Source organism: Brachyistius frenatus, unplaced genomic scaffold (genome assembly GCF_029030835.1).
Source record: "Brachyistius frenatus isolate BFR_SWC_R1_liver_20210118 unplaced genomic scaffold, ASM2903083v1 Contig_484, whole genome shotgun sequence".
Lineage (NCBI taxonomy): Eukaryota > Metazoa > Chordata > Actinopteri > Embiotocidae > Brachyistius > Brachyistius frenatus.
In genome coordinates, this window is record NW_027211083.1 from 15,001 (window position 1) to 30,450 (window position 15,450).

The 15,450-nt window shown below is 47.1% G+C and overlaps 2 protein-coding genes across 3 annotated transcripts; one reads left to right on the forward strand and one right to left on the reverse strand.

Moving 5' to 3' along the window:
• Positions 1-179: 179 nt before the first annotated feature.
• On the forward strand, positions 180-8,782 carry LOC138614337 (prolyl 4-hydroxylase subunit alpha-1-like). 2 transcript variants are annotated; one of them, XM_069687709.1, is made up of 15 exons: positions 180-316; positions 1,383-1,465; positions 1,547-1,643; positions 2,381-2,532; positions 2,663-2,800; positions 3,608-3,853; positions 3,953-4,146; positions 4,225-4,401; positions 4,874-4,944; positions 6,107-6,206; positions 6,374-6,427; positions 6,549-6,614; positions 6,694-6,762; positions 7,059-7,155; positions 8,358-8,782. In XM_069687709.1, exons 2-15 carry the CDS (start codon positions 1,384-1,386, stop codon positions 8,426-8,428), a joined length of 1,614 nt encoding a protein of 537 aa, XP_069543810.1. In that variant the 5' UTR covers positions 180-316; position 1,383; the 3' UTR covers positions 8,429-8,782. The 2 variants fall into 2 exon arrangements, with proteins under 2 accessions (XP_069543810.1, XP_069543809.1); XM_069687708.1 differs by lacking the exon at positions 180-316 and adding an exon at positions 1,043-1,199.
• A 1,761-nt stretch (positions 8,783-10,543) lies between these two features.
• On the reverse strand, positions 10,544-15,109 carry arg1 (arginase 1). Its single transcript, XM_069687711.1, has 8 exons — positions 14,987-15,109; positions 14,767-14,839; positions 13,616-13,790; positions 12,602-12,761; positions 12,072-12,166; positions 11,769-11,873; positions 11,561-11,697; positions 10,544-11,286 (listed from the first exon to the last, which is right to left on the reverse strand). The coding sequence occupies exons 1-8, from the start codon at positions 15,107-15,109 to the stop codon at positions 11,123-11,125; spliced, it is 1,032 nt and encodes a 343-aa protein (XP_069543812.1). The 3' UTR covers positions 10,544-11,122.
• Positions 15,110-15,450: the final 341 nt, after the last annotated feature.

Consider the following 15,450-nt stretch of genomic DNA (forward strand, 5'->3'; position numbering starts at 1 on the left):
TTGATAAATGACAATTTTTCTCAAACAATAATTTAATTAAAACAAAACGGTGCAGAACTTCTGTAAATAGTACTTTGAATACATTTTAATATCGTAATTTACATCTAAATATCAGAAAATGTTGTGAAAAAAAAGCTTTTCGTTCAACGAGCAGAAGAAGTCTCCGTCCAGCAGGTGGCGGGAAACCGCTGCTCGACGCCATCTTGGAGAAGAAGAAGAAGAAGAAGAAGAGTTTTGTTCCGCTCAGCTGGAGAACAGTTCTGGAGACCTGGTTCGGTTCGGCAGCTGGTTCCGTGTCTGTCCGGAGATTAACTCGGTAAGAACACATCCGGTCCAGCGCGGTTTTAAACACCGGGTCAACCGGAGGATGTTTGTGACCGCAGGTCGGTTCTTCTAGAAATTTCTCCCGCTGCTCGAACCGCGTTATTTCACGTGAGACATGACCGGAAATACCGGGACACACCGGGTCAGACCCGTCTCACTGTCCGTCCGGTTAGTGACGTCACAGAGGTGAGACTGAAACTGCCAGCTGGCACGTTCTTCATGGACGTGAGGACAGTAGGGACAGGACAAGAGAGACGTTCATGGACATGAGGACAGTCGGGACAGGACAAGAGAGACGTTCATGGACATGAGGAGAGTCGGGACAGAACAAGAGAGACGTTCATGGACGTGAGGACAGCCGGGACAGGACAAGAGGGACGTTCATGGACTTGTGAGGACAAGAGGGACAGGACAAGAGGGACGTTCATGGACGTGTGAGGACAGTCGGGACAGGACAAGAGAGACGTTCATGGACATGAGGACAGCCGGGACAGGACAAGAGGGACGTTCATGGACGTGTGAGGACAGTCGGGACAGGACAAGAGAGACGTTCATGGACATGAGGACAGCCGGGACAGGACAAGAGGGACGTTCATGGACTTGTGAGGACAAGAGGGACGTTCATGGACGTGTGAGGACAGTCGGGACAGGACAAGAGAGACGTTCATGGACGTGTGAGGACAGTCGGGACACAACAAGATAGACGTTCATGGACGTGTGAGGACAGTCGGGACAGGACAAGAGAGACGTTCATGGACGTGTGAGGACAGTCGGGACAGGACAAGAGAGACGTTCATGGACATGTGAGGACAGTCGGGACAAGTTCAGCTGAGTTTGGTCTGGTTAGGAAATTCAACTGACACATTCATGGACAGGTGAAGTCATGACAGACAGGTGTTGGACAGGTAGTTCGTGGTCTGACCACTGTGTACTCCAGTGTGTTGGTACTCCAGTGTGTACTCCACTGTGTACTCCAGTGTGTACTCCACTGTGTACTCCAGTGTGTTGGTACTCCACTGTGTACTTCACTGTGTACTCCACTGTGTACTTGTGTGCAGGATGGCAGTGTTTCCGTGGTGGTGGCTCCACCTCCTCCTCTTCACCTGCTGCTCCGCCCACAATGACTTTTTCACCTCCATCGGTGAGTCAACTGACATAACATATGGGTAAGCTCCGCCCACCACGTCGTCAGCTGTTCCTAATGAAGTGGTGTTTGCTGCAGGTCAGATGACGGACCTGCTGTTCACAGAGAAAGACCTGGTCACGTGTCTGAAGGACTACATCCGGGCGGAGGAGGACAAACTGCAGAAGATCAAACAGTAAGATTGACAGTTGGCCCCGCCCACCTGTAAGGACACCTGACTGCACAGCAGGCCTGTCAATCAAACACACATGTCCTAATGAATGCAGGATTATTGTTATTGGAGGTTTTTGTGGCCCCTAGAGGCCTTCAGTGGTCGCTTCACTTGCAGTCATGTTTCCGCTTTTGCTGGCTCCTCCTCCAGCTTGACCATATTTGGACGAGCTGGGGGAGGAGCCAGCGGTGGATCTGACCGATCTGATTGGAAACCTGACAATACTACGTCCCGCCCACCGATAGCTGTAACCTGACTGCACCACAGGCCTGTCAATCAAACAGACACGCCCCCAAAAACAGGTCTTCTTGAATCTTCTTTTCTAATGAATGAGGGATTATTTTCAGATGGACCTCCAGAAAACTAAGAAGAAGGAGTGACTTTAGCTAACAACACCGAGATAACTGATGGACACATTTTATTCACTTTGGATTTGATGAGAGAAGTTGAATGGGAGTCTATGGAGCCGGAGGCTTTTTGGAGCCGACCTCTAGTGGCACTCGCTGGTATTGCAGCTGAAGACACTTCTGGGTTATTAAGGTTAGGAAATGCATTATGTCAATGAGTGTCCTCACAAGTATAGAGAGACGTGTGTGTGTGTGTGTGTGTGTGTGTGTGTGTGTGTGTGTGTGTGTGTGTGTGTGTGTGTGTGTGTGTGTGTGTGTGTGTGTGTGTGTGTGTGTGTGTGTGTGTGTCTCCAGATGGGCCGACAGACTGGACGTCCTCTCGGCTGCTGCCACTCAGGACCCTGAAGGTTTCCTCGGTCACCCGGTGAACGCCTTCAAACTGATGAAGAGACTGAACACTGAGTGGGGGGAGCTGGAGAGCCTGGTGCTGACGGACATGTCTGACGGCACACACACACACACACACACACACACACACACACACACACACACACACACACACACACATTTATTTCCTCATTACACTGTCCGTCGTTTCTTGACTCCGTTTGCTCTTCTTCTTCTGTGGTGTCTCAGTGTTCATCTCCAACTTCACCATCCAGAGGCAGCACTTCCCCAACGATGACGACCAGAACGGAGCCGCCAAAGCTCTGATGAGGCTGCAGGACACGTACCAGCTGGACACCGACACCATCTCCACCGGACAGCTGCCAGGTCAGCAGGTCATCTCAGGTTACCGATCACCTGCAGCGCCGTCGTTAAGAACCACAGACTGTTTCTAAAAGAGTTCGTAGCTTCAGGTCTGTAAAATGGTTCTGATCCAGAAGTGTCTTCAGCTGCAATACCAGCGAGTGCCACTAGAGGTCGGCTCCAAAAAGCCTCCGGCTCCATAGACTCCCATTCAACTTCTCTCATCAAATCCAAAGTGAATAAAATGTGTCCATCAGTTATCTCGGTGTTGTTAGCTAAAGTCACTCCTTCTTCTTAGTTTTCTGGAGGTCCATCTGAAAATAATCCCTCATTCATTAGAAAAGAAGATTCAAGAAGACCTGTTTTTGGGGGCGTGTCTGTTTGATTGACAGGCCTGTGGTGCAGTCAGGTTACAGCTATCGATGGGCGGGACGTAGTATCGTCAGGTTCGGTCAGATCCACCGCTGGCTCCTCCCCCAGCTCGTCCAAATATGGTCACTTCCTGCTCTAGAGGACAGCGTTCGTGTTTAAACGAGGACATTGATGTAGTTTTACGAGGACAACGGATGTTTTTCTGCCAACAGAACCACAAATTCAGTGGTTTTGATGCAGATTATTAAGAACATATTGTCAAGAGTTCGTAATGAAGTTTCCCGCCATAGAAAAACAAGAGGACCCAGAATGGAACCCTGTGGAACTCCAAACCTTCATATAAACTTCATATATCAGTTGATAATTCTTTATAAAGAAACAGATGGCGGCGACGTGATTTTAACATGTGGCTTCATGTGGTTTAAATATCGGTTAAAATCGTGACTGTCGTCGTCTCAGGCTCGTCGTCGCTCCGCAGCAGCCTGACGGCGGACGACTGCTACGACCTCGGGAAGGTGGCGTACTCGGAGGCGGACTACTACCACACGGAGCTGTGGATGTCTCAGGCCCTGAAGCAGCTGGACCGGGGGGACACGTCCGGCGCCGCGGACACCGTCACCGTCCTGGACTACCTGAGCTACTCCGTCTACCAGCAGGGGGAGCTGGAGACGGCACTGGACTTCACCAGGAGGCTGCTGGAGCTCGGTCAGTACCGCCGTTCACGCCTCAGGAACCCAGAACAGAACCAAGAAAATAAAACGTGGCTTAAAAAGTCTCACTGAAGTTCTGGTTCTGCCCGGTTAGACCCGACACACCAGCGAGCCAACGGGAACCTGAAGTACTTTGAGTACCAGCTGGCCAAGCAGAAGAAGGTGGAGGAGAGCGGGGAAGAGGAGGGGGAGGGGCGGACGAGGACGGAGGGGCGGGGCCGACCGGCCGATTACCTGCCGGAGAGGAGGAAGTACGAGCAGCTGTGTCGTGGCGACGGCCTCCGCATGGTGAGGAGAGCACGCACACGCGTGACCGACGCCGTGCGTGTCGCTCCTTCACGCTCCGCTCTCTCTTCCTCCCGTCAGACCTCCCGCAGACAGAGCCGCCTCTTCTGCCGTTACCACGACAACAGCCGCCACCCGAGGTACGTGATCGGCCCGGTGAAGCAGGAGGACGAGTGGGACCGCCCCCGCATCGTCCGCTACCACGACATCGTGTCGGACGGGGAGATGGAGAAGGTGAAAGAGCTGGCGAAGCCCAGGGTGAGTCCCCGCCCACAAACTACTCACTTCCTGCTGGAGGGTTTATCAGTCCGCCACGTTGGAGGTCTGGTTAGTGACCTGACGGAGGTCCGACCGACCTTCTACATTCATAACTACTCCAGCAGGAAGTGATCAGTTATTCGGGTTTTCCCGACTCCTGGACATCCTGACCCGGAGACAGGACGACTCCCATGTTGACCAGAGACCGCTCCTACAAACCAAACCTCCAGAAACACCTCCAGAGATGTTCCTGATAGTTGTGGTCACTCATTTGTTAGAAAACTTCATAAAAGTGACGTAGTAGAAAACAAAGTCTTCATCTGCTTTACAAATGGTATAAACTCATTTTGATCCCTGGACACGTGGATGTCCTGTACCGGGTCAGTACCGGGTCAGTACCGGGTCAGGGCGGCTCGGTATCAGTGGATGTTGGTCGTGTCTCCCAGTAACTGTCGGCTGATTGGCTCCACAGCTGCGGCGAGCCACCATCTCCAACCCGGTAACCGGTGTTCTGGAGACGGCCCACTACCGCATCAGCAAGAGGTAAGAGCTTCCTGAGGAGAGGGGGGCGTGGCCTCCCGTCTCTGCCCCACCCCTGCCCTCTCCTCCCCCCTCGTGTCGGCTGATGTCCTCACAAGAGCAGGGAAGCCTGAAAACTCCACCGAGTAAAAGTACATAAATATATATATATATATATTTATATATATACCAGAAAAATGTTCCTAAAGTATAAAAAATATTTTCTCATTCCGCTGATTTGACCGTCAAAGGTCCTGAAAGATGATATTTTTTTAAATCTGTGGTGTAAGTTTGGGGCTTGTTTCTGCCTTTAAACACCACAACCATCATCGATATCATTAACTGAAGGAAACATGTGGACCGTTATAAATATTATTATTATTATTCTTTAATAAAAGTAGAGGACGTTTTGGAAGATAACATTATTAATTAGAAAAACAGCGTCAGCCTATAAAAACTTCTAATTTCACATGTTTGTTGCTGATAAACCGTTAATAATTAGTATGTTTCATTTTGGTTGTGAGCAACTGGTTTCCATAGAAACGGAGCGCAGATGTCCCTCCAGCAGGGGGTGCTGCTGTTCAGAGCAGTAAACTCTGGATTCATGTAGAGGACCTGAAATCTGAAACAAGAAATAAATCAGATATTTGTTGATCGATTCATCATTTTTGAATATCTTAAGCCGACTGAATAAACTCAGTGTGGAGTTCTTACGTCTCGTTGTTCTTCGTGAGTGACGACGAGTCAACGACCGAAACGTTGGACTCTCGTTGTCTCTTGAACTTCGTCGCGGAGGCAGCGGGAGAATCGGCCTTCACAATAAAAGCTCCTTGTTTAAATTGTGTTGGTGAATAGAGGATTTTTTAAAGGGTGATATTTGATTGAGTTTTCATTTTACACACAAGAATAAATCGTCTTTATTAATTCATCATTGTGGAACTGCAGGTTTTCTTTTTACTTTCAGCTCCTGTTATTTTGTTCTTACTTTATGAATCCAAATAAATTATTAAGATGTTGCAACATTTCTAATCAAAGTTAGATCCCGTTATTTTCCTTCATATTTCTATTTCCTGATGTTTACATGTGACGGGTTTAATCTGCTGCCTCCTCGACCGGCCGTCCCTCTCCGGCTACTGACCTGCCTCTCTGTCTCCGTCTCCTCACGTCTCTGAGTTTCTGTCCTCAGCGCCTGGCTCGGAGCACACGAACACCCTGTGGTGGCCAAGATCAATCAGAGGATCGAGGACATCACCGGTCTGGACGTGTCCACGGCCGAGGACCTGCAGGTAACGGCTCACCTGCGCTGGGAGGTGGAGTTTATTCATTTAAAAACAACGTTTGTTTCATTTAGTTTGAATCATAATAATCAGGTTTTAGATGCTTGAATGGAATCACACCGATTCAACTTCACTAAAATCCCCATTTAATGACTGGACTCTGGTGGACGGTGCAGGTGGCGAATTACGGCGTCGGAGGACAGTACGAACCTCATTTTGACTTTGGACGGGTGAATAAAACTTTGATTTCTTATACAGACACTTTGTTGCTGTTCTGTTTGTTTATGTATTTCTTTACTTCCTGTTGACTGTGCTGTTTGTTTACTTCTTGTTTGTGTTGTTGTTTTTCAGAAAGATGAGCCGGATGCTTTCGAGGAGTTGGGGACGGGGAACCGGATCGCCACCTGGCTGCTCTACGTCAGTGATCGTCTCTTTGTTTGTCTCTTTGTTTGTGTCGTTGTTTGTGTCTCTGACCATCTCCTCCTTCCTGCTGCAGATGAGTGACGTGCAGGCAGGGGGCGCCACAGTCTTCACCGATGTTGGAGCCGCCATCTGGCCTAAAAAGGTCGAGTCAGCTGACTGTTGTTGTTTACTACCACCGAGGAAAATGAATGTTGGCTTCACTTATAAAATTAAGCACAAAATGATTAAATTATATTAAATCACTGCAAAATGATGAACTATCTCATCCAAATTAGATTTATTTATTTAATTCTATTTTATTTTTGTAAACTTTTCTTTCACTGCTAATTCTTTTAATAATATAATCAAAATGTAGTCGTTAACTCACCGTTAATCAGTCGGAGGGTTTATTGTTGGTTCGGAGCTCCACTGAGCTGCTGTTCCTCCGTCTGCCTGCAGGGGACGGCGGTGTTCTGGTACAACCTGTATCCCAGCGGAGAAGGAGACTACCGGACCCGACACGCTGCCTGTCCGGTGCTGGTCGGAAACAAGTGGGGTGAGGTCATCTCAGGGTCAGACACCTGAACACACACCTGGAAACACACCTGGACACACACCTGAACACACACCTGGAAACACACTTGGACACACACCTGGACACACACCTGAACACATACCTGGAAACACACCTGAACACACACCTGAACACACACCTGGAAACACACCTGAACACACCTGGAAACACACCTGAACACACACCTGAACACACACCTGGAAACACACCTGGACACACACCTGGAAACACACCTGGACACACACCTGGAAACACACTTGGACACACACCTGAACACACACCTGGAAACACACCTGAACACACACCTGAACACACCCGAACACACACCTGAACACACACCTGGAAACACACCTGGAAACACACCTGAACACACCTGGAAACACAACTGGACACACACCTGAACACACACCTGGACACACACCTGAACACACACCTGGAAACACACCTGAACACATACCTGGAAACACACCTGAACACACCTGAACACACACCTGAACACACCTGGAAACACACCTGAACACAACTGGACACACACCTGAACACACACCTGAACACACACCTGGACACACACCTGGACACACACCTGAACACACCTGGAAACACAACTGGACACACACCTGAACACACACCTGGACACACACCTGGACACACACCTGAACACACACCTGGACACACACCTGGACACACACCTGAACACACACCTGGACACACACCTGAACACACACCTGGACACACACCTGGACACACACCTGGACACACACCTGAACACACACCTGGACACACACCTGGACACACACCTGGACACACACCTGAACACACACCTGGACACACACCTGGACACACACCACATTATTTGTTTGATCTTTTTTTCATTTTTAAATACATTCTAAATATTTATGAATATTTTAAATATTTTGTTTTCAGTCACATTAATAATCTTTCATTAAAGTTGATTTATTTTGATTTATTTCTGGTTTCTCACCAACTGAAACTTTAATCTGCAGATATTTATAGTTTTATTAGTTTGCAGATGATGAAACTAAGATTCCGATTTTCATGATTCGACCTTGAAGATTCTTTTCTCTGGTTCTCTTTCGTCTCTTCGACTGAAAACTCAACTTGGATTTTAAAATGTTTTTTTAAAGTGAAACTTGTTTCATTCTTTGCTGTTTTTTCTCCTTCAGTGTCGAACAAGTGGATCCATGAACGAGGTCAAGAGTTCAGGAGGCGCTGCGACCTGCAGGAGGCCGACTGACGTCCGACCCTCCTCCTCCTCCTCATCCTCCTCATCCTCCTCCTCCTCATCCTCCTCTTCCTCCTCTGCTGCCTCCAAGTGTGACTGCGTGTGATCTGACACATTTATTTTTATCTCCTGTGTGTGTGTGTGTGTGTGTGTGTGTGTGTGTGTGTGTGTGTGTGTGTGTGTGTGTGTGTGTGTGTGCAGGCGGATGTTTCGAGGTCGGTGCCTTTCTGTTACTGTTTTCACTCTTAAACGTTTGTGACTGTTACCATGACGACGTCACTTTAAATGAAACGGGAAGGAAAAATATTCTGAGCTGATTTATTTATATTATATAAATATATTTGTCAGTTTAAACATTATAGAGAACATCTGTGTCATATTTTACAAGTTTAATGAAATTACTCTTAAAGTTTCAGGTTCCTGCTGATCAGCTGTTTGTTTTATCCCATTTTTATCAGCAGAGAAGTTATTTTAATTCATTTCGTTTTTCAGAATAAGAGCTCGTGCTCCAGTATTGAATCATGTTTGTGTCTCTATCCAGAAGTAAGTGCACGCTCTTATTCTGAAAAGCAGTCCACCAATTTATCCCCAGTTACAGTACTCTCCATCTGTCTGGCCCCGCCCACTCACAGTCACACCATGGTGACGGGCCACGCCCCCTTTTCTCCACCAACACTGTGTGTGTGTGTTCAGGGTATTTCAGCCGGGAGGTCGTTCACTCTGAAGGACAAACAGAGGAACGCTGACATTTAAAGAGGGAACAGCATGTCCTGTGTTCTCCTCCTGTTTAAACTCCTCCCCCTGTTTAAGCTCCTCCCCCTGTTTAAGCTCCTCCTCCGGGAGACAACCGTCAGACCGGAGATTCACTTGCTTTAAACTACGTGATCACATGACGGCTGCTTCACGTATTCCTACATCTGTTTGGAGCGTCAGTTGTTCACGTTCACGAATAACAAACAGCTAACATTGCTAACAAACCCAACAAGCAGATCATTATTAAAACAACGCTAAACTCAAGTTAACAGCTAATAACGGTACGAACTGTCGGACGCCTCAGAACTCAAACCTGCTAACAAAGCTAACCGCTAATTTCCCTAAGAAACAGCTAAATTCAAGTTAACAACCAGCTAACAATGCTAAAGCTGCTAAACACGCTAACAAAGAGCAAATGTTACTTAAAACCCGCTAAACTCAAGCTAACAACGCTAACGACCCTCAGAAGGTCCCGGTGGAACTCTGTGTTGACAGTCTGACTCTGGGGGACCAATTCACGGTGACACCAAGAAAACTTCTTGAGTCTTGGACAGTGAAGCTCCGCCCCTCAGAACAACTCGCCCGCTAACGTCAAGCTGTGAAAACGGCAGGTTTTAAATCTCGTTAGCCATCGAGACACAAATATTGAAAACGTGATCTTTTTAAACAATGTTCTGTTTTGTTGAAAGTTTTATGAACAAATATCCAGAAAATCTGAACAAATAAAGTAAAAAAAATATAAATAATTACAAATTTTGGAAAGAAAGAAAATATTGGTTAGTTTAAAATAAAGCTATTAATTTATCCAAACGTCAGTTCTGTGAATTTGGGAGTTAGCGTTTAGTTTAAATGAGACAGTTTGTCCTTGAATGTTTCACTCCTGTAACGGAGGTCAGAGGTCAGAGGTCGTGAGATCCATGAACTCAGATGTACGTTTGTTTTAACGCAGCCGGTCGTCCTGTGACGTCCAGCTGAAGTTCGTCTTCGTCGCTGCTTCACCACTTTTTGCACTTCTGTTCCCGACAGTTTGAGGGACGATTGTTTTGTTAGAAAACGTGAACGGAGGATGTTTAACGATGTAAAATATGTTTCTCTCCAGAATAAAGAATAAACTTCTCCTGCAACAGAGAAACGGAGAAAATCTTCTTCGTCTCGTTTGTTGGCTGTAAAAACACGAAATGTAGCGTGACGACTTCTGAAGCTCCGCCCACAACTCTGGTACGTTGTTTTAGCATTTAAAACGTTTTCTAACTTCACCAAAAAAAAACGATCTTAGAATTACGACTTATATTTATAAATATATATATATATATATATATATAAATACATATTTATAAATACATAAATACATATTTATAAATATAAACCATTCAACCAAAAAACGTCTGTGAACTCTTGGTGAACGCGGTGAATGCGACGCCGTTTGAACGTAGCTTCACGCGGACGAGAATCGATCCGTAATTACGAGACGAGTCTTCTCGATTTCTCCTCCTTTGATGAACTCTCATTAATTTTGTCGGTTAAAGCTGTCGTTGTTTTATTTGGGACGTTTTCGAACTGCCGTGTAACTCGTCGGAACTCCTTCCAGTTCGAGACGTAACGTGTCGTCTTCACTTCAGTATTATTTTAGATTTAAATTGTTGATATCAATTAAGACAGAATATTTTTTTTTTACTATTTTCTGACTTTATAAATGAAATAAATCACTGAAATCATAATTAGTGCAGTAGATCCATCAACACATGACATGATTTGTGCTTTTAAAATGTGACTGAACAGCAGGGGGCGCTGTCCGTCCTCAGGAAGACATGACATCACGTGTTGGGGTCTTTGGTTGAAGGCGTCCCCGATCGGGCGGTTTGGTGCAGCTAGCGACATCATGCTACATGTTCTCTGATTAAAGCCTGTCGGTGGTCTGAGAGGCGTTCAGGCGTCCGTCGTCACGGTCCGTCGTCACGGCTCCGGCAGGTCGAACTCCGGCCGGTGGTTTCCTTCACGAAGACGTCCGAAGCAGCCGAGCAGCAGGTCGACGGCGGTGTTGACGGTGGAGCGGACGCCGTCCTCGGTGGCGTCCCCCAGAGGATTCACCTCCACCAGGTCCACCGCCGACAAGAGACCTGGACACGGTGGGACGCTGCATTCAGGCTCATTCAGGAAACTACAGCACTTAACCAGTTTATCCACAACGAAGATGCAGCTTTTCTCAAATTAAAACATAAAAAGTGAATTACTTTGTAATTATTGAGAAAAGCCGTCAATTTTTTTTTTTTTTACATTTGATCACAAAAAAACTCAAAATAATAATTGGAGCTATTTAAACCTCGTCTCTGAACGCTGGATGTTTCTGTAGTTCCAGTCTCTTCCTGTAGGGGGCGTCCAGGGGACTCGTACCTGTCTGACAGAGGTGCTCGGTGATGTAAAGCCCCTCCCTGTAGGTGAGTCCTCCGGCGACAGGTGTCCCAGTTGCCGGGGTAACCGAGGGGTCGATGGCGTCGATGTCGAAGCTCAGGTGAATCGGTTTCTTCCCGCTGTTAAAAAAATCAAATCAACATTATAACACGTCTGTCAGCGAGAAGTATCGAGGACACCGATTGGTCACCTGGCCGTCAGGTAGTCACATGTTTCCTCCATGACTCTGGCGACGCCGAGTCGATCCACCTCGGACATCGAGAACATCTTCACGCCGAGCAGCTTCAGGATGTAGCTGCCGAAACAGAAACGTCGTTATTACGTTTAATTAACGAGATGCTTCGTAGCCTCCAGTTTGCTAGTTCAGCCGTCGCCATCAGGAAACTAAGCTCCGCCCACAACATTTACTGACTGAGAAGTTGATGCTTTTTGAATGGGAGTGTATTGGAGACCGCCCCTAGTGGCCCTCTGTGGTAATTACACTAAGACTCACTGCTCGGCCGGATCCACGTCCCTCAGCCCGACGTAGACGAGGTCTCGGGCCGACAGGCACGGTGTCACCCACGAGAAGTTCGGTAGAACCGGAACCTGGCGGGCAGAAAAGAGGTTAAAGAGCCGGCGTGTTCAGGCGTGTTCATGGCGTGTTCGTGGCGTGTTCATGGCGTATTCAGGCGTGTTCATGGCGTGTTAATGGCGTGTTCGCGGTGTGTTCAGGCGTGTTCATGGCGTGTTCAGGCGTGTCCACGCTGTGTTCAGGCGTGTTCATGGCGTGTCCACGCTGTGTTCAGGCGTGTTCATGGCGTGTCCACGCTGTGTTCAGGCGTGTTCGTGGTGTGTTCAGGCGTGTTCATGGCGTGTTCGTGGCGTGTTAATGGCGTGTTCGTGGTGTGTTCAGGCGTGTTCATGGCGTGTTCAGGCGTGTCCACGCTGTGTTCAGGCGTGTTCATGGCGTGTCCACGCTGTGTTCAGGCGTGTTCATGGCGTGTTCACGCCGTGTTCCGTGTCCACGCCGGCAGCGCTCACCTTGGACCGCAGCTCGTGGAGGAGGAAGGTCAGCGGCTGTCCGTGGAGGTTTCCGGTGTACGACGTCAGCGGCGTGTTGATGTCGGCGTGGGCGTCGACCCAAACGACGCTCAGCGGGCCGACGGCCGCCGAGTGGCCGTGGATGGAGCCGATGGCCAAGCTGAGGGCGGGAAAACATTTAACCCTTTAATATCCGGATGGTTTCCAACAGACGTAGGAACATTTGGTCCAATTTAGTTTTTAATTTGAATGTTTCTTCACAAAAATATTGTTCAATAAAAACACGTTTTACAAGAACTGAACTGAATAAAAAGGTTCTGCCGAGTCATCATTTCCAGTCACTTGAATGTTGGAGGATTTATGTCCGATTTCTCAGGAACGCCTCAAAGGAATGTCTTCAAACTTGGCACAAACATTCACTTGGTACCAACGATGAACTGATTTGATTTTGAGGATCAAAGGTCAAAGTCACTGTGACCTTAATGTTCACGTTAACATGATACCTAAGAAACACCTGAATGTAGTTTCTTCCAATATGGCACAAACATTCACTCGGCCTCGAGGATGAACTTTGGAACTCAAAGTTCACGGTCACGAATCCTCGCATTCCTTTCATCTGATGTTATCGCAACATCCCAAGAACGCCTGAATGTAATTTCTACAAATGTTAACTCGGTACCAACGATGACATGATTCGATTTTCGAGGTCAAAGGTCACTGTAACCTCACGTCTTTCCCATTCTGGGAAATGTGATATCTCAGGAACGCCTCGAGGGACCTTCTTCAAATTTGGCACAAACATTGACTCAGACTCTGACCGCCAACATCTGAGGTCACTGTCACCTCCCATTGACTCCTGCTTATATCTGGGGAACAGATGGAGGGAGTGTCTTCAAATGTGGCACAATCGTTCACTTGGTACCAACAATGAAATGATTTGATTTGGTTTTGTGGACACGAATCTCGTAAAGAACAACATTGAAGTACAATTCTGTTGATGACATCATCTCTGACCTGTGGTCTCCTCCCAGCATCACGGCCGTGTGTCCGTCCTTCTTCACCGCCTGCACCGCCTCCGACAGCCTCCGGTTAGCTCCGCCCACCGCCCGCACACGCTTCACCTCGCCCACCGGCTCGTCGGCGCCCACGTCCTCAAACGTCAGGTTCCCATAATCCTTCACTGCGCAGCCTGCAGACACAGTTTACACGCAACCATGTTTAGTCACGTGATCAATGAATCCATCACGGTAGAAACACGTTTAAACAGAGCTCATGATTTCCCAGCATGCCTCAGTGTGAACATTAACAGGCAGCAGATCAGAGTTCTGTTTGGTTTTCTGTCACCGATTAAACAGCTCTGAAATGAGTGACCTATGAAACGTCTCCTCGTCTGTCCGAGGGGACGACGGACGTTTGACACCGACGACTTCTATCAATCAAAATAACGACTTCTCAAAACCAACGACGAGACGCGTCATCGTTCACGGAAACGAGCGTTCGGTTCAGTTCGGTTTCCTTCGTCTGCTGAAGGAGGAAAGTTTCTCTTTGGAAATCTGATGTTTTAAAGGGATTTATGGCATCACGAATACTTTGAAATATATTTAAATATTTATAGATTCAGGAGGAGGAGACGTCATTTAAAAAGGATTTTGTGTTATATATTTTTTCTTTATATTTATTTTGAGCTCCATTAAAATTTTTTAAATTGAACAATTTCTGGTGTAAAAGCAGAATCTCAAAACAAACAAACGAAATACAGAAATAACTATAACATTACATGAAGATCTTAAAGTTCCATAAAACTAAATAGTTTCTTATTATTCTTGGTTTTAAGAATAAAAACATTATTAACCAGAGTTGTGTTTTTTCACGTTCGGTTTCATCACAAAACAGGATTTTTGGTTTTAATTCCAAAAGTTTTAAGATTCTTTGTTTAGTTTGTTACATTTGAGGTTTTTTGGAGGTCAGTTTCTGTCAAACATTTATTTATACTTTAAAATTAAATCAGATTCAAGACAGAAATTCTGACAACGCTGCGTTCAAGGACTCATAAAAGTCTGGGAGATGTGAGTTTGTTAGTTCACACACACAAGTGTTAAGTGAGGACCAGAGACAGAATGTCCTCAGAGGCAGACAGACAGGTGGACAGACAGGTGGACACTCACCTTGCCGCTGCAGCCCGGTCAGCAGACCTGCAGCTCGGATCCGGTCCGGTCCTCCTTCCACCCCCCCTCTGGGCTGCAGGAAAGACACAGGGAGGTTTATCTCACACACACACACACACACACACACACACACACACACACACACACACACACACACACACACACACACACACACACACACACACACACACACACACAGATCCCGTCGTCGCGCGCTCACCTGTCCCTTGCAGAAAGGTGCTCCGATGATCCCCGCTGACCGCTGCGGAGGATGATGATGATGATGATGAAGGCTGCGCTCCGCTGTCAGCGCGAGCTGCCGCAGCGACCTCGCGCTCCTCATGCTGACCGACCCACGAGCGTCTCTGACCGACCGGCGCGAGCCTCCTAAAAAAAACCTGTGACGTCGGCAGGACACCGGGGACGGGAGGCGGCTCCGCGAGCTCTAGATGGGCCGTGACGTCACAGACACGTATCAGCAGGTGACCACGTGATTTATTTATTTCTGCTTAACATTAAATAACAACATTTTATATTTGAATTCTAACAATGTATTTTATGACGTTTAAACATTTAAAGACTGAAGTTAAAAACGTTTAAAGAAAGTAATTTTGATTAAAGTCAAAATTATGACTTAAGCCACAAAAATTACATAAAAAAATACATTAATTTACAAAAGTAAAT